At 39.3% G+C, this 20340-nt stretch overlaps 1 protein-coding gene across 1 annotated transcript in view; it reads right to left on the reverse strand.

The window, feature by feature from the left end:
• Positions 1-241: 241 nt before the first annotated feature.
• Positions 242-20340, reverse strand: part of LOC136878701 (calpain-A) — a 191126-nt gene continuing 171027 nt past the window's right edge. Inside the window, exons 7-10 of the mRNA XM_067152127.2 lie at positions 12189-12366; positions 11529-11640; positions 9609-9736; positions 242-968 (exon numbers count right to left, since the gene is read on the reverse strand). Coding sequence (XP_067008228.2) covers positions 702-968; positions 9609-9736; positions 11529-11640; positions 12189-12366 — 685 coding nt within the window. The 3' untranslated portion in view covers positions 242-701. The remainder of the gene's footprint in view (positions 969-9608; positions 9737-11528; positions 11641-12188; positions 12367-20340) is intronic.

Raw genomic sequence — 20340 nt, forward strand, 5'->3', positions numbered from 1 at the left:
GGATGGAAGAGGATAGAGTCCCAGAGTATTTATGGAGAAAATAACAGGAAGAAAACAACGGGGAAGGCCCAGAAAGAGGTGGTTGGATACGGTAAAGGAGAGTATAGAGAAGAGAAAAAGAAATAGTGGCGGAATGAAAGAAGTGATGGAGAGATAGAAAACTGTAGAGGTCCTTGATTCACAACCTGACCCAGTAGACTGGAAATGGGAAATGAAGCTCACAATAGTATACCAACACTTTATTCACATATTAACTTTATAATACATTGCACGAGTTTCATCAGTGAGTTTAATCCATCACAGTACGAGATCAAAAATCATATTTGGTATCACTTTCATAATAAGGAAGAAAGAGAGACTGTAACGGAGAGTAATAACTCTCTTAGTAGAGAATATACTTGATTTTCATCAATCATTTGTATGTAAATGTTATAGCTGTATTCAAGATTAGTAATTCTCTCTTTCGCAACTATCCTCCTTATTCATATTATTTTGCAGATAAAATCACAACAGTCTTTGAAATTAGTCTGAAAGGAAGAACCGATTAAGTTTTAAAAACATTTTGTTTACACACAAAAACCACTCTCAGGATGTGAACTGATAAGAATTTTTTTCACACACCCATTTAAAAGATTGCATTAGTTAATGTGTAGGTTTTAAGACAGCAGTGGCTCTTAAGAAACTAGAGATTCATGGGGCCTCTATGTTACAATGTCAGTATCAAGTTCATGAAGCAAGATTTCCAGATCAGGTAATTTTTCTAGTGTGAATGGTTTTAGTGCAAATACTCTCAGCATAAAATTACGACTTCTGTCTGGATAGAAAGTTGAAGGTATTATAACATATGTGCCTGGTTCCAGTTCAAATCGACCCAATACCTCTCTACTGTTGGTGAACACTCCGGAAGATCCTTCTTCTGGAACACAGAGGAAATACTCTGCACTAAGTCGTTCATTTGGAGTGTCAGTCTGAAAGAAAAATGTTACGTTACACAAGTATGAAGTTTTACGAGCTCAACGTAAACTGATGCTTACATTCAAGAAAAGAGCTGAAACTCTTAGTTGGTCATTCAACATTCTGTGGCTTTTAATATCGGAACAAAGATACAAATATTTCGTACTTGGCACTTTTGAGAGTTAATAACGAATTAAGCATTGATATGAATAGAATTAAAATTATTTCATATCTATGCTCAATTTTGAACGTACAAGTAGTTTTGCAGATATTGCAGTGAGCCTGAAACTCTTGCTCACTCTCTCGTTCATGTCCACAGGGGGACTCACTTAGGAATATCCGTACTACAGAATGAAATGTAGAACTGCAGTAGCAGGTATATGAAGAGGCAGCAAGAACTGCTGACAGTGAAGTAACCAAGGGTAGACATAATTTCTATCAGCTGAGAAAAGGATTACACATATACATTGGATCCCACCATGCCAGTCAACTGAAGTCAACCAGGAGATTTCAATGCAAAGAAATGGGCCATATATAAACCTTCAAAGAAGCAAAAAGCATTTCCATTATAAGGGCCGTGGAATGTTTTGTCAGACCAAATTCAAAATTTTTAGTGCATATTTTAAAGAATGGATATTCCTAAGAATATGTATTCTGATCTAGCTATTTTGGACATCAAATGATTCATACAGATTATCAGAAATCACCTGCATGGTCCTCAGTAATATTGTGGAAAACCTTATGAAAAAGAGAAACTCCATGAAACATTTCACATATATCTCAACACAAATATTGTCTTTGTCTACTTTGTAAGATTTAGGCATCCTATTATTGTAGGAAGTACAAATAAATTATTCTTTGAAGCATTATCTATGACAAATGTAAACAAAATGGCACCTACAAGCTGGAGATACTAAATTATTTTTTGGAATCTTATGAAAATGCACAATACATAATTGTCATGCTGAAAAAGGTATACAAACTAAAAAGCAACCTACACATTTTGAAAACTTGAGTATTTTTTAGAAAGCTTTATAAAAAAAATGAGTAAATTCATAACACCAATATAGTTCGTCCATTATTGGACATTATAAATTTTCCAGCTAACTCATTCCTGGTTGCCAGCGTTTCGCCCCAGTGTGCTAAGTTGTAGGGTTGGGCACTATGTCCCTGTTTCGGCACACTGTGCCGGTGCACAGTTATGTTCCGCTGTTCCAGAACACCGAATGTCAATTGTTCTGAAACATTCTCAAGCGAGCCGGAGACACTGACTCGCTGTCCCGTCAGAAGCGCCACTATGCACTGCCCTTCGCCTACTAGCTGAACTGTGCAGCGGGCGCACGGGACGCGGGACTGTTAACTGCGCAGTGTAGAGAGAACTTCGAGAGGCAACATTACATGCTTCGCGCCAGTGGGAATGTGCCTGTACGGAACATGCTGTGTGGTGTGTGCCTGTGTGTAGTTATGGCCATGGTCCAGCATAAAGTTGCAGGGAACGTGAACGAACAGTCGAAACACTGAAATTCGCGCCCAATAATCACGTATAAACTTAAAGGCTGCTTTTAGGTTAAGAGTTTTCCGGTCAATATAAAATACACATAACACGGTTACAATGGCAGTGCAGGTGTTTAAAAGTAACCAATTCAAGAATATTTTCACCAGTTGAATGTATTGGCCTGTATTGTGAGTAATTAGTGAGTAATTAATATCTCGAAAATTTCCCTCAATACTTTCTCGGGGATTGACGTTAAGAATTAATTTGGACTTTAAGGAAACTTTTAAGCCCAAGAAAAATATGGGTCGTCGCTTTGGAATTAAAAATATAACTGGATGAAAACATTGATGTACTTTTGTGCTGTTATGCTCTCTGCACTTCGAATTCCTTCCCTCTCAACTTCCATTTACTTTCTTCAATATCTTGAAAATTTCCCTCAACACTTTCTCGGAGATTGATGTTAAAAATTAATTTGGACTTTAAGGAAACTTTTAAGCCCAAGAAAAATACAGGTCATCACTTTGGAATTAAAGATATAACTGGATGAAAAAATGTTGACACTCCAGCAGAGGGCGACACACAGCCGGTATCGACAGGGAGACACAGCCAAGGCCAACTAATCTATCTAGAATGGAAGATAGGAAAACTTAAAACGGTCCACCTTTTCAATACAAAATTGTTATAGTTTATTACAACATATATTTACATTTGGAACTAGTTTCGACGCTGTTTGGCGTCATCTTCAGCCAAAATGTGGGAAATAGGCTAGCATGTAGACATTTATATTACACAAGGTGTTATATTAAACAATACACATCTTGCAAGGAGATAAAAACAGGGACAAATATAGAAACAAATGAATCGTTGAGAAAGCAAAAGTTATACATATTAAAAATAACCTTAACCACACATCTTGTAGTGCGAAAATATTCGCCTTGAATGATTCCTGAATACAAAACGCACGCGCACACATTTCTGAAGAGCCAGCAGGCAGGAAAAAGTAAAGTGAAACCTTAAGAGTTCTTCTGAGAAGAGTTCATCATTTTTTCTGTGTTCCGACTAACTAATGAAGTTTCCCTTGAGTTCCTGATAAATACACACAACAGGAAATTCTCCTTCACTCTCAACAATAGCTATAAAGACCAACGGTAAATTTCATTTTAAATATTGTGCAGAGACGTGAAGGCATGATCTTGAACATGATATAACTTCTTCATTTAACCCAATTTTTTACACAAGGTGTTACATTCAACAATACACATCTTACGAGGAGATAAAAACAGGGACGAATATAGAAACAAATGAATCGTTGAGAAAGCAAAAGTTATACATATTAAAAATAACCTTAACCACACATCTTGCAGTGCGAAAATATTTGCCTTGAATGATTCTTGAATACAAAACGCACGCGTACACACTTCTGAAGAGCCAGCAGGCAGGAAAAAGTAAGGTGAAACCTTAAGAGTTCTTCTGAGAAGAGTTCATCATTTTCTTTATGTTCGGACTAACTAATGAAGTCTCCCTTGAGTTCCTGATAAACATACACAACAGGAAAAACTCCTTCACTCTCAACAATAGCTATAAAGACCAACGGTAAATTGTATTTTAAATACTGTGCAGAGACGTGAAAGCATGATCTTGAACATGATATAACTTCTTCATTTAATCACCTTTGAAAGCCTCTCTCTATATTACGTAGCTTCATTAACACCACCCTTCTGTAGATGCACAAAATAATCTTGTAATCTTCACAGGTCCGGTATTCAGCTCGATGAGAATATAAAATTGGTATTAAGGAATTCGTTTTCTGAGAGTTTGGAGGTTGACTGTACCAGTATTTGTGGTGTATTGTTGCAGCGTTACGTGTAGGGCGGGGGCAGGTTTCTATGATGTTTATTGCGGGACATAAGGCTGTAAAGCTATGGCGCAAGATGAAGAGGAGCAGGGCGTGTTGGATAGTTTAGGTCTGGGGAGCGGCCATTGTTGGATTAGGAGGGGAGGAGGAGTGGAAGGAGGGGAAATATGGAGGGTGATGTGGTGAAAGTGTGTGGCGTGACAAAGTATTATGCATAATGTGAAAGACAGATCTGTTTTTCGGGATATTCATGTTTTTGAAAAATTCAATGAGAAAGTCGAATAGGATCTTTGGTTTCTCTGAGATATCATTTAAGTTTAGGTTGGGATTGAAATATTGGTCTAAATGAATATAGAGGTTTTCAGTGATGTCTGGGAAAGAACCTTGACACAGCACGTTCGGTTCAGGCACATTCCAGCTGAAGCGGAGCATGTCCTGTTGCCTCTCGAAGTTCTCTCTAGGATGCAGTTACAGTCCCGTGTCCCGGCACTATGTACCGAAACACTCCGCATCAAGCTCCTAATGTTGCGGAACAAGTGAACGTTCCGGTCTGCCCAACCCTACTAAGTTGGGCTCATCAGTTGGTAAATAGCACACCTACCAAGACGCATGGCTAGTGCATACTGTGGAGGCCACTGCGTAGGCTACTTGGACCACCTGCCGTGCCAATGCACTATGAGAGACTGTGTCATTTTCAAAAATTGATGCCTGCCTGGCCATCAGATGATAAAGATGTTGATTCCCATAGGGAACCTGAAATATTTGTTCCGAATTAGTAAATTTATAATACCAATATAGTTGCTCCATTGGGGCAAAACGCTTGCAGCCAGGAATGAGTTAGCTGGAAAATTTATAATGCCCAATAACGGACCATTTATATTGGTATTGTAAATTTACTCATTCGGGACAAATATTTCAGGTTCCCTATGGGAATCAACATCTTTATCATCTGATGGCTAGACAGGCATCAAATTTTGAAAATGAGACGGTCTCTCATAGTGCCTTGGCACTACCAGTAGCTCCAAGTAGCCTACGCAGTGACCTCCACGGTATGCACTAGCCGAGTATCTTGGTGGGTGTGCTATTTACCTACTGATGAGCCCAACTTAGCACAATGGGGAAAAACGCTTGGCAACCAGGAATGAGTTAGCAGGAAAATTTATAATATCCAATATTTTTGCCTTCGCGCCAACACCGACCATTGGCTTCAGTTATACCATATTTTTTGTGGCTGCACAATTATTCATTACTGCTGCAAGTTTCATAACCATTACATTAAAATTGGCATCATAATATCAAAGAGAACCCGTCAAAAATTTGCTGGTAATATCTGTACCATGTCTCTACAATACAATTCAGCAGGTAAATACTCCTGCCGTCAATAAAACTTTGCAGGCATCAGGTACAATCGGCTGCCGCTGGACGCACATCTTGCTTGCCGACTTCACGGCTAGCGATGCATAATCAAGACGCGGACGTTGAAGGTCAACGAGTTTATTGCACCGTGGTATGGGCACTCCGCTCTTGCTTTTTTTTTTCTTTCACGCACATACCTCACAATTTAATCTTTGACTTCTTTAAAGCATCCTTGTTGCGGGCCACTGAATGCATTTTTTTGTACAATACGCATTTTTAAGCTATCTTTGTCTTCACACTAACATAGAACATTGGCTTTAGTTATACTGTATTTTCTTGCGGCTGGACAATTATTCTTCATATCCACGTGTTTAATAACCATTAACTTCTGGGCGGGTTGGCTGTGCAGTTATGGGCGCGCAGCTGTGAACTTGCATCCGGGAGATAGTGGATTCAAATCCCACTGTCAGCAGCCCTGAAGATGATTTTCCGTGGTTTCCCATTTACACACCAGGCAAATGCTGGTGCTGTACCCTAATTAAGGCCACAGCCGCTTCCTTCCAACCCCTAGCCCTTTCCTATTCCATCGTTGCCATAAGACCTATCTGTGTCGGTGCGACGTAAAGCCACTAGAAAAAAAAAGTTTGTTCACTGAACTCGATAGCTGTAGCCGCTTAAGTGCGGCCAGTATCCAGTATTCGGAAGATAGTGGGTTCAAACCCCACTGTTGGCAGCCCTGTAAAATGGTTTCCCGTGGTTTCGCATTTTCACACCAGGGAAATGCCATAGCCGCTTCCTTCCCACTCCTAGCCCTTTCCTTTCCCATCGTCGCCATAAGACCTCGACGTAAAGCAAACTTGTAAAAAAAGTTTGTTCCAAGTGGGTCCTTAGGTGTCTGACAACAGTAAGAAACAAAGAAGGACCATTTGTGCAGAGTTGCTTGAACATCACAAGGCTAATTATGATTTCTTACCCAATATCATCACAGGGGATGAAACAGGGTTAATCACTTTAAACCCAAGACGAAATGACAGTCGATGGAGTGGAGTCACATGAATTCTCCTCAAAAGAAAAGTTCAATTGGGACCCTTGGCCAGTGAGGTTATGGCCTCGGTCTTCTGGGATTGTGAAGGAGTGATTCTGATTGATACACTGCCTACTGTCCATACAATAACCTCAGAAGTTTACATCGAGAATTTGAAAAAACTGAAGAAGTGATTTCTGTGTGTTCATCCCCATAAAGATGTCAACAGCCTCCTTCAACAGCAAGACCTCACACAAGCCTGTGCAACCATGAAAACTGCAAAACTTGGGTGGACTGTACTTCCTCATCAAACCTGTTCATAATGGATCTTGCACCATCTGACTTTTATTTGTTTGGTCCCCTTAAAGATGTAATTTTGTTGGCACTACCCACTGAAATGTCAAGTTGAGTAGCCAATTCTTTGATCGTTATTCACCTGTCGCCCCGAATAGGCTCATCTGCATGTTGAGCGGTTGGTGTCACAACTGCATCCTGCATGCTGTCCCTAACAGTGATGATCATCAGGTCAGTATCTCTCCCACATCATTATCATATACAGTAGAGGTTTTTCCGGGTGTAACATCAATATAAAATTTTCTCCTGCTCCAATATCTCATTTCACAACAAAAAATAGGTGAGCTTTACTTACTGAACCATCCTAATACAGTAAAACCTTGTTAAGATGTTTCTGCAGGGGGACAAGGAAAGAGAACATGTTAAATGAGAAAACGTACTACTGAATACACGAATTAAAGCTATCCAACAGGGATATTGATACACCTGAAATGTTTTCTTGACATGCATGCATTTTACGTTGTGTATATATGGGTACAGTGACATATATAGGCTTCTAACATTTGTAAAGATGAGATGACCGAGCTCTATAGCTGCAGTCGCTTAAGTGCGGCCAGTATCCAGTATTTGGGAGATAGTAGGTTCGAACCCCAGTGTCGGCAGCCCTGAAAATGGTTTTCTGTGGTTTCCCATTTTCACACCAGGCAACTAGTCCAATTTACAAGGTGTAATTTTTCATATGTGATGTTTTTGTAACTATTTCTTTGTGTGTCAGCTGAAGATGATCCCATTGGGATCGAAACCGGTACTGACTGAATTTACTACTTTAAAGTAAATAAATTAATGTAATGATAAGGTAGAGACTTCTCAATTATCTTTATGTTGTAGACCTATCTGTGTTGGTGAGACGTAAAACAACTAGCAAAAAAAAATTTAAAAAAATAAATAAAGATGAGATGAGAGTATTAAAAGATGTGAAGAAGTCAAGAGAACAAATACAAACACCTTTGCCACTGGGGCTTATTAAATAACTGCAGTGTATTAAAAATGTGTGTAAAACACCAGACAACAAATATGAAAACATTTGCACAGGTGCCCATAAAAGTATCAGTATATTATTGCAGATCACACTCTTTCTGAAACAAATATTAGCTGAAGCCTTGTATTTTGGATCACTGGGTTATTAAACATTGTTTCCTGGTCACACTCTTCGACTATGAATTATTGGGAGGTTGAACTCAACCATGTGCGAGAGAATGACTTTGACTGACTGTCATCTTGCATGCGACAACACTTGGATGAAGACCAACTAGAATAATATATTGATCGACTTAAGTCGAAACTCAAAAGTGCAAGTTTCAACATACGCGCCACCGCTGAAAGATTCAGATGCCTGTCTACTTCCTGCATTTTAATTTTGTCTTCATTAACAAGTGATTTCACGACTTTTTCATTATCCATAAACAATAACTGGACAACCACAAGACAAATATGCACCAGGCTAGTAAACTTTACACGATTATGTTCCTAATTCATACATAGGCTATCATGCAACAAATATTTGCTATCCTTCACTGTATCACTCAAAAGAATTAATTTCTAACTTTTGAATGGAATGCGAAATACCAACACAAATAGGCTTACTGGGTTACTCAGCAGTATCACTGGAAACCAGGAAACAAAACTGAACCTTCCTGAGGCTAAAGGCTTGCTCCCCAAAGATGTCATTTACCGTGTAAAGTTCAGAAATTCAAGGCCTTTTGCCCATACTTACACAACTTTCCCTGACCTGCCTCCTTTAGTGAGGGCTGTTATCTGTGTTGGAAATCACATTCCTTTTACAAGGGATAACAAAGAACATTTTCAGGCATAGGGATAATATGATTGTACTAAGCGGTAATAGCAATGTGATAACTGAGGTATTTTTATATAGATTTAATGCGGTACGACGTGAATAGAGACTTTGAATTTATAATGTACTAAGTGAGAAAATGCCTTTATGAGGAAAGCACCAACGAGGTTTCACTATAGATCTACAAAGCATAAACATAACTGTCTATATATACTATTTTGATCATTTACAAAATATTTCAATTATTTACAAAATACTGAAAAAATGATCCTGACAAAAATCTTTGTAATCTAAAGTAACATGTTTTCTATGCTGCATTATATTTTCAAGATAAATTTTGTAATCATTTACTTCTTATGATATCTAAGAGTCTGGATCAAATGTATAAAGATCAAAACGCAAATACTAAGTTGGATGAGAAATGAATGCCTTGTGCGGGCAGGGCATGTCTCACAGAGATGGCCTGTAAACCTGATCGATTTTGTTGTATGTGGGAAGAGACTACTGGGCAGACCTAGAAAACGGTTGAGTTAGAGACGATATGAAGATCTGAGACAGATCAGAATTGGGAATGACTTGTGGGAGAGAGCAAAGGTCAGAACACAGATGCACATGTTTCACTGGGCTTGATTGTGAAATGGTGATGATGACATAAAAGAGTAAATTTTGTGGGTCAAAGTACCAGTACTTTATTTCTCACCAATGTGAATGTTGAGTGATCCTCATGTCTCAACTAAAGGGCAGTCATATCATATGTTGTTGTATCCTTGATATTTACCTTATATATGAAGAAAGATATAGCCAACATTCGCAGCTCTTTGTTCTTCTCACTGCGGCGATGTTCCTGCATCAGGCCTACCAATATGCTGCACTTAGGTTCTTCTTCACTCTCTGGATCAAAATCATCTGCAGAAAGAAAATCAGAAATAAATTACTCTTTAGTACCTACACTTCAAGTTTTATCATATAATAATAATGTTATTATTTTTACATCCCACTAACTACTTTTATGGTTTTCGGAGACGCTAAGGTGCCGGAATTTTGTCCCACGGGATTTCTCTTACATGCCAGTAAATCTACCGACGAGGGGCTGACGTATTTGAGCACCTTCAAATACCACCGGACTGAGCCAGGATTGAACCTACCAACTTGGACTCAAAAAGCCAGTGCCTTAACCTTCTGAGACACTCAGCCTGGCTTTTAACATATAAACTGTCTGCCATCAAGTATGAATTTGCAAGATTTGGGTCTCCCTCCTTATAGTGGTACAGCCGTAATTACGAAGTGATGCATGGTCAGCACAACAAATCCTCTCAGCCCTCATTCTTGTCTTTCCAGACTGGAGCCACTATCTCACTGTCAGATAGCTTTTTTTTTTTTCTTCTCCAAGTTGCCTTATGTCGCACTGACACAGATAGGTCTCATGGCGATGATAGGGCAGGAAAGGGCTAGGAGTGGGAAGGAAGCGGCTGTGGCCTTATTTAAGGTACAGCCCCAGCATTTGCCTGGTGTGAAAATGGGAAACTATGGAAAACCACCTTCAAGGCTGCCGACAGTGGGGTTCAAATGCACTATCTCCCGAATACTGGAGACTGGCTGCACTTAAGCGACTGCAACTATCGAGCTTGGTGTCAGATAGCTCCTCAGATGTTCTCATATAGGCTGATTGGACTTAGAGTGAGAGATTAAAAGTGAAATATATTTTGAATCTTCTGAATAATAAGTGCATATGGTACTCTGAATGAGGTATTTTAATCACGATCAGAAAAGGGGACTGATGATTAACGATATTAAACTGGCAAACTGGATTCATTGTAATGTTAATCAGTAACTCCCTCATTTTTTGGTGAAGCTCTGACAGAGACCCAAGTTTCCAGGACGAATGACTGTGCTTAGAGTGAAGAGGAGATATGGGTGATAAGGGAAGGGATGTTGAGCTACAAAAAATGACCTGCTTTAGGTTCAATTTTAATACTGACTTAGATATGTATTATTTTATATGAATTACAGTAAAACCCCACTTAACCGAACTAAAGACAGCAGAGCCATCTTGGATAACACATTTTCGGATAAACCATGGGAACTTTTTAGAGCAAAAGAGACAAATGTACTACCTACTTCTTGTGTACATGATGTACTGCTTAAATTCAAACTTTACTTCATTTAATTATAAAGCACAGTATTCAGACACTATTTCATAAAATCAGGAATTTCCTTTAGAATTTCCTTCCCGCAATGCTTGCAGGTACTGTAACATCTGTTGTGATGGCATATAATGAGTAGAATATATGGTAGAGGGAAGAAGTTAACAGTATACAGGGTACTGGAATGTGAGGTAGGGGTAAGAGAATGATGTTGCTTAACGCAAACAAAGTTGCCAGCTCAAGCATAGCACTTCTAGACAGTTCCTAAGACTGGGTTAATTTTGTCAGGTGAAACAATGGCACGCCACCAGAATTCCTTAACATGCTTACAATTGTGATATGGCATGTCAAGAATTAGCTAGTTCAGCTGGGATCAAACCTACGAACTTGCAGTCTTAGGTCAAACACTCTACCTCTGATCCTCTCCAGGTAGGAAAATTACATGTAGCATTATTTTAAATTTGAAAATTCGTCGACATAACACATATCTGTGTCGGTGTGACGAAAAACAAATAGCAAAAAAAAATTAATATATTATTTTTCTTATACCATACCTCTTTCTGTGAGTGTCAGCAAATACTGTGGATTTCTGGCAAATTTCTCTAAATCATTACGACAGCCTCCAGCATTTTCACCCTCCACCCAGGATCCATGCTCAATCTTCACCTGTAAAATATTTCTAAATATTACTTCACCAGTTACACATGAAAATATAGACAACATATTTCAGTTATTTTTCTTAAAATACAGGGGTTTAGTTGGGCTGGTACTGATCTTTACTTAGTATCAGAAGATTAACAGAACAGTGAAGACAACAAAACCTAGATTTCCTAAGCCTTTTGTCAGCAGTCGATGCCATTGTAGTAGTATCCAAGAGCCTTCAGCTCAATAAATGTACATAACTGTGACCTCTATTAAAAGTTCCCTTTTAGTGGAACAAGTCACAAACTTAATATTCATTAATCTTCCGAGACTCACACTCAAGCAGTCTGATCCATTTCTTTATGTGAAGACTTGATTGTTGCATGAAAGAAGTTTGCAAAATGATCTCAACTTCCATAAAAGTAAAGTGACAACAGAACCCCACCCCTGTGAATCCATGTGAAAAATGCTGAAACATTAGTGAGTACCAATTGTTCATGTATTCCAACTAAAGACCTGCTTAACAATAATTATATACTCTCAAAATTACTTTAGAATTATGCTGTACTCACTTGCTTTGGAATGTCTGTGACTCCATCGCGGTCAAAATCAGGTCCCAATGTAGCTACTGTAACTTCCTCAAAATTTCTCTGGAAATCTGTAAACTCCATCCAAAATTCTCCATCAGCAAGATCTGTGACTCCCATAGCTTCTTTGGTCTCCTCGTCCACTAATTCCCAGCGAGGATCACTGGAACATCATAAATATATCCAAGATGTGTAAAATGTAAGTAGGAGCACAAAATCTATGTTTTTTTTTGTTTTTGTTTTTTACAATTGGCTTTACGTCGCACCGATACAGATGGGTCTTATGGTGACAATAGGATAGGAAAGGCCCAGGAGTGAGAAGGAAGCAGCCGTGGCCTTAATTAAGGTACAGCCCCAGCATTTGCCTGGTGTGAAAATAGGAAACCACGGAAAACCATCTTCAGGGCTGCCGACAGTGGGATTCGAACCCACTATCTCCCAGATGCAAGCTCATAACTGCATGGCCAACTCACCCGGTCAAAATCTATTTAATATAAGATAAAGGCATTTATTCAATCCATTTTCAGTATTACATCTTGTTATAGTAGATTCCCTCTAGTTCGGCTTCAGTTAGTTTGGCCACCAGAAAGTACGGCTGGCACCTGTCTTTGAATGAAGAGGGAAAAATGAGTTACGCTGAGGGAAGTGCAGCTTTGTAATCGGCAGTGACTTATATTGAACAGGAGACGGAAGCAAAAAAAACAGAAGGAGATATCCGATTTCTTTTAATGATTGAATTCTGCCAAGTTTATGACACAGTACTATACTGTAATGTGAGTTCTTTTTGTTTACGACAGTCTGTGATGTTTATATGAAATGTTAGTGTGACTTAACAAATTAAATTCTGAGGTTTTGCAATATGTTTTTCTACATTTAATTTTCCACCACGAGTGTTCATCTCTCACTGGGAGTGAAACTTCAATAGTGTATGGAGATATCATAAAGACAAAATCAACTCATTTCGAGTGAGTACACTTGGCAAAAACACATTAGTACTACTTGCCTTATTGGGCGAGTTGGCCGTGCAGTTAGAGGCGTGCGGCTGTGAGCTTGCATCCGGGAGATAGTGGGTTCGAATCCCACTGTCGGCAGCCCTGAAGATGGTTTTCCGTGGTTTCCCATTTTCACACCAGGCAAATGCTGGGATGTACCTTAATTAAGGCCACGGCCGCTTCCTTCCAACTCGTAGCCCTTTCCTATCCCATCGTCGCCATAAGACCTATCTGTGTCAGTGCAATGTAAAGCCACTAGATAAAAAAACTACTTGCCTTATATTGTAATTGGTTCTTTACTTATGTATTGTATTTCACTTAAGCTAAATATTGGTATTTATAGCATATTGTCGGTTAGCCCGCCTGGTGGCCATGATCGTTAAGGCGCTGAAGTCTAAAACGGTCTAACACCGAGGTTAGCCGGTTCGAGTCCCGTTGGTCGAAAAAATTTTCACCATCAGAATGTTGGCCGGCAGGGTAGGGGAGGTGGTGGTATACAATTTCTAATCACTAGATTGCGTGCCAAAAGCCTGGATTAAATTCCAAACCTCTCCGCAGTGCTCATATGGAGTGAGGGCATATGACGCTGTTGATGGTGATTCGTCCGTCGGATGGGGACGTTAAGCCTTGAGCAGACCCCTTGGTGCTATTCGACAGGAGTAGGCTATGTGCCGGCACCGGGTTTCACCCTCTCCCTACTATCATATATCACGTCATTCATTTCATCTCTCATTAACTCCTCTGATGAGGTTGACGTCAGGAAGGGCATCCGGTCATAAAAAACCGCCACGACAAATTCATCTCACCTCATACCCGACCCCGTAGGGAAACGGGACAAGGGCTGGACAAACAATAGCATATTGTCGGTTAGCCCAGCCTTTCATTATTCTGGCCTAGGGTGTCTACTGTATCAGATTATAAGAAACTACAGGATGTAACAAAAATTTGGGGCAAAATTTCAGAAAAAGTTTCATTATATGTAGGAAAGGAAAATAAAACAAACAAAGAAACCTGATGGTGCAACAGCCCTAATGAGCGTTGGCCTATCAAGCAACCACTGCTCAGCCCAAAGGCCTATCTTGCATGAAATGGTAAAAAAAACCGTGCTCCATGTGTTATATACTGGTACATTCTGTTCCTGTATGTTTTGCAAGATTAATGTACCTTGTAGAATTGTAGAAAGTGAGTTCTAATGTGGAAAGAAAGAGTTTCCAGACCTATGTCCATATGACACATTCTTCTACTCGTGAGGAATGCGTCCAGGAACTTTGGCCGTACCTTATTGTAGTGCCCTGTATATTTTAAGAGAAAATTCTACATGAGGAGAGAGAGCAGGTTTCCCACATAAAATTGTGGGCCAGGACACAGAATCTGAAGCAGGCCCCTTCTTTTTGTAATTTTCATATTTTGTTTAGGGTGAGAAAGAAGTTGGTCACTCTGCCATATTTTTATTGAACCCGGCATGGACCAATACCAATGGCCTGTACAGAATGTGTTTTCACTATTTAAAAAGAATTACACATAGTAACACCTTAATAAATCATAACTGCTCTATAATGGCATACATTTTGTGCTTTACAATGGACAATAGTAAGTCTGTAAATGAGAAGCATTTTTATTCAGTGTTATTTTCTTACAAAATTAAAATTTAAAAGTAACACTGATTACAACATTTATAAAAATGAATAGATCTAACATTTTATCCATTAATCAATGTGTATGAACTATTTAAGTGTACCTCTTTTAGTATTATTTTATAAATAATGTAAGAGGCGTACAACAAAATTTAGACTTAGGCCTTTTTGTTTTCGTATTTTATACTATGTCACGGTCTGGTAAAACCAGAGAATTTGTTATTGAAAACTGGTAATATAACATTGTAAAGTAACTAGAATTAGAAGTAACAGTTGTAGTTGAACTGCTGAAGGTTGAAGGCCTACAACACTGACTCGCATACATGTACAAGATTGAACTGAACTACTGAGTTGTTTTGAATAAGAAACCAAACTAAATTATACACCTTCCTGGTTCTTTCTTGGATGAAGTGGTGAATAACATAAGGAAAGTAGACTTCTTTTGCCAATTAATTTTCAATGACTAAAATTGCCAAATTGTTGAGATGGTTTTTGCTAGTTTTGCTTCTCTGCCAGATTTTGAGAGAGTTGGTCAGTCTGCTGAAGGACCTCTCAGCAGTAGATACAGTTACTGGAATTGTGCAAAAAACTTGATTTTGGTGCACAAGTTAACAAAAATAGCTTCATTTTTTTAAAATGAAATTTAGAAGTATCAGTGAGTACCTTTTTGAGTCACACATCATGCTATGGACTCTCTTCATAAGCAGTATTTCTTCATTTAGGCCATCTACATCTGCTAAGTCATAATGGTACTTGGAAGCAAGGTATTTGATATTTATTTTGAGTTAATCACTAAGTCCTACTATATTCCATCCAAGTAACAAAGTGCAAGGAAATGCCAACTGCTTCTGCAACTACTTTTGATTGCTGCAAAATGATTTCCTATAAATATCTTAGGTTCTACATCTCATTAAGTAAATCTTTATTGAGTTGGGTCTCAACATTGGAGGAAATCCCTTTGCTCTGAATGGTGACATTCATCTGGCAAAACCTGAGCTCTCTTGGACCAAAGGCTAGCATGGAGCCAGACAAAGTTTACAACTTATAGAATATACCAGACATCTGTTCCGTATTTTGATTTCAGGTATCAGGAAACCCTGACAGTAGTTGTCAGAAGAGAATCTGTTTTGAAATATTCCAGCCTGAAACTATAAAACTTTATTCTTTGATAGATTTTGAAAAATCATATAATTGGAAATATCAAGAAAAATTCTACAAAAAGTTGACTACAGTTTTTTAATGTTTTAAATGTGCCATCTATTTTGGTAGCATTACCTGTCACACCAAGCTCCATTCCATTCACTGTCATCAGCCCAAGGATTACGAACTCGTACCATCGGCACCATGCCAAGGTCTGCCACTTCAACCTTCCTCACGTCCGTTACGGTGTATGCGTGGCCCTGAACAAGTCCATTTACTTCTTCACCCTTGCAAGCCATTTGCCAGTCACCCTTAAACATACGATAAGATAAGCTATCGCATAGTTGTAGCAATAAGTAGCCAAAACTCTGAACACACAGCAGATGAGTAGGAACACTTGCTTTCATTTTGAAATCCTGTCCATATGGAGGACTGTAAAATATTGCCTTATCAATATTCTGAGAGAGGTAATCATAAGTGATTTGCTCATAATTTATCCAGAATTTTAGAAAAATTATAGCAATGTTCAAGTTTGCTCCCTGTTCCTGAGTACTTAGAGTCAGACTCAGTTTAAGCACAGGCCTCCAGTACCCGAAACTCTACAGTGATTGTTCATGCCTTCACCTATATAAGAGAAGGTCAATTTCTTCTGATCTTGGGACTGTTATGACAAAACCTGCTGTACATTAGGTGAAACTAGTGATGGCCAGTCTGAGACTAGGTCTCGAGATTTCTCGGGATTTCTCGAGACTAGCGCAGGCACAATTTCTCGCGAGAAATTTCGAGAGATATCGACAGCGTTGTCCCCGCATTGGGCGGCGAGCAGTGTGCCCTACAGGTAGTCGGAGCTGAATGTTGTTTGTGCTGAGTATGCGAATTATTATTCGAACTAGAGACGAGGCAAGATACGGCTTGCTGCATATGCAACCACCACTACTGATGAGTGGAACGTGTAATCTAAAATGCTTCAGTTTGCTCCAATTCTTTCGACAGATAGGTGTACATCGTTATCAGACCCCACATTCAATAACATATGACCACTGCTTGTGTTTACCGATATTTTGGTGACGAAGGAAATAATTCCTTACAATGTTATAGAGTATTTCCGTCATAATTAGGTACTTCTATATATGACGGTGCAATGTGAAATTGTACTAGTTGTACACGACAAGTTGAAGACGATGTCCGAAACGCAACGTAAGTCGTGGATGTCTGTTATTTCGTAGAGATGTCATAAAGCACAGCCCGCTGTGTTGCTTGTTCAAAAGAAGTAAAATACGTCGGCAGAAATACTTCTGGGATGATCCGGCACTTACAAATGCATAATATCAGTGAAGAGGAATCGTCACAGAACACCTCCGGCTCGGTCTGCATCACAAGAAGCTACCCTGTCGACTAGTAATGGGCAGTCTGAGACGAGATTTCCCGAGACTAGCACAGACCCTATTTCTCTCGCGAGAAATTTTGAGAGATCTCAAGAGTGTTGTTTTCGCCGAGTATGCCAATTGCAAATTACACACCTTCAACGTTCCGTAAACACCTGTCAACAAGCGACTAGGGCATTAATTTCTCTCATTTCTAGCGAGGTCTATTTTGACGCGGTGTAATATAATTATAAAGGATACGCATTCTGGCATTGTATGCAGTGGTAAGTACACGAATGAATAGGCTAAGTACTGAAACTGACGGCTACTGTAGGTACACCTACCTGGATACTAGAGGCGTGCATTATTCGAACTCGAGACGAGGCAAGATGCGCCTTGCTGGAATTGCAACCACCATTACGCATGAGTGGAATGTGTAATCTAAAATGCTTGAGTTTGCTCCAGTTCTTTCGACAGGTACGTGTACATCGTTATCAGACTCCACATTCAATATCATATTATGACCGCTGCTTGTATTTACCAATATTTTGGTGACGAAGGAAATAATTCCTACTCTATTCGCGTCATATGTAAAGTTAGCATAATTACCCAACAACAACAAGAGTACAAGCAATTCCATGGAAAGGAAATAATATAAGTAATAAGTTACTACTAATTTAACATTCTAATTCCAGCATCATCATAAACATTTTCAGTATTTCCAGTGCTTAACACTACCGCTTACAGTACTATAGGTTGAGCTTTCTACTAGCTTAACATTACAAGTGATATTAAAGTGAAGTTAAACCATCATTACTCGACAACAATAACGAAAGAAAATATGACAAGAAATAGTACTAGTTTAACTTTCTAAATTCAGCATCATTATACACAAATTCACACACAATTCAAGCATTTCCGTAACATAACACTATGGCTTACAATAGGCCTACTATAGGCTGAAATTACTACTAGCTTAACACTACAAGTGATATTAAAGTTAAAACATAACTACCCAACAACTACAACAAGCAATTCCATGGAGAGAAAATATTAGACGAAATACTACTAGTTTAACATTCTAAATCCAGCAGAAAATCACAAATTCAGTGCCCGTTGTTTACAGCTTTTACTTTTCACTTTACACTAGCACTAATCATCATCTTAAACGATTTGGTACCGGAAGAGAATCTATCAAAGACTGCTGCAGGTAATTTATTCCAATCCCTTATGGTCCTGTTGACGAAGGAAAACTTGCCCACATCAGTATGCTGGTTATTATTACACTACTGTAAGTGACCATTGCCAACGGGATATTTCCCATTTGTGATGCATTTGTTAATAATAATAATAATTAGGTACAGGTACTTCGGTAAATGACAGTGCAATGTGTAATTGTGTCTAGTTGTACGCGACAACTTGAAGACGATGTCCGAAATGCAACGTAAGTCGTGGATATCGGTTATTGTGAAGAGATGCCACACAGCACAGCCCACTGTGTTGTTTATTCAAAAGGAGTAAAATACGTCGCCAAAAATTCTTCTGGAATGATCCGACACTTAGAAACACACAATATAAATGAAGAGGTATAGTCACAGAACACCTCCGCCTCGGTCTGAATCACAAGAAGCTACCCTGCCGACAACGATTGTGAGGCATCCAGGTAGGTGTACATCCTAATAACAGTTATTAACAAATTATACGGGTTATTCAGCTGAGAAGTTCACCTAACATAACTCGTGAACAGTTTAAGATACTGGCATTCTGTCTTCACTTTCGTTAATGGTATTAAGGAGCTCATGCATTGCTTTCCTAGGCTTTTGAAAAAAATTATCGTAACACACGTTTTCAAATGAGATCTGCAGATGACAACTATAAAGCTTACACTCGTAGTTACTGGGACGTCGCGTCGTACAGCTCGCAGCACACGAGAATTGGTCTCGAGAGCGTTGCCCATCACCCCTGCTGAAAGAATTGGAGCAAAGTCGGGCATTTTAGATTACACGTTCAACTCATGTGTAATGGTGGTTGCATATGTAGCAAAGCACATCTTCCCCGTCTCAAGTTCGAATAATGTACATCTTTAGTATCAAAGATAGGTGTACATCCTATCTACAGTTATTCACAAATTGTGCAGGGTTATTCAGCTAAGAAGTCGTGAACAGTTTAAGATACTGACATTCGGTTGTCACTTTCGTTAATGGTATTAAGGGATTCATAGTTGAACATGCAGTACTTTTCCAGGCTTTTGACAAAATGTATTGTCTCACACATGGGCGCCCGCAAGGGGTGGCAAGGGGGGCGCTTGCCTCCCCCCCTGGAATTCTAAAAAGTTGATGTTCAATTGTTTAATATCATACCAGATTATTTCATAAACTGAACTTACTGACAGTCATCTAGCATCTGTTATATTCGCAAATTTCTGTAAACAATTTAATGTTGCTGACGTTATATTGGTATTTATATTCAAGAAAATTGTTAATGTGCCCCCCCCCCCTTGGAAAAGATCCTGCGGGCGCCCATGGTCTCACATGTTTTCATATGAGAAGGTGTCCGACTCGTTGGCGTACTGGCCTTCGGTTCAGAGGGTCCCGGGTTCGATTCCCGGCCGGTTCAGGGATTTTAACCTTAATTGGTTAATTCCAATGGCCCGGAGGCTGGGCGTTTGTGCTGTCCCCAACATCCCTGCAACTCACACACCACACGTCACACTATCCTCCACCACAATAACACGCAGTTACCTACATATGCAGATGCCGCCCACCCTCTTCAGAGAGTCTGCCTTACAAGGGCTGCACTCGGCTAGAAATAGCCACACAAAATTATTATAATTATATGAAAAGGTTATTTCACGCAATAACTGCCACTGATATACTATCATTGTTTACAGTCATAGTTACTGGTATGTCGCACAGCTTGCAGTACAGGAGGATCGGTCTCAAGATTCTCGCAAGAGTCTCGAGATCTGCGACGTCAGTCTCGAGAGTCTCGAGCGAGAGCGTTGCCC

This window comes from Anabrus simplex, chromosome 8 (genome assembly GCF_040414725.1).
Source record: "Anabrus simplex isolate iqAnaSimp1 chromosome 8, ASM4041472v1, whole genome shotgun sequence".
In the NCBI taxonomy this organism is placed as follows: domain Eukaryota; kingdom Metazoa; phylum Arthropoda; class Insecta; order Orthoptera; family Tettigoniidae; genus Anabrus; species Anabrus simplex.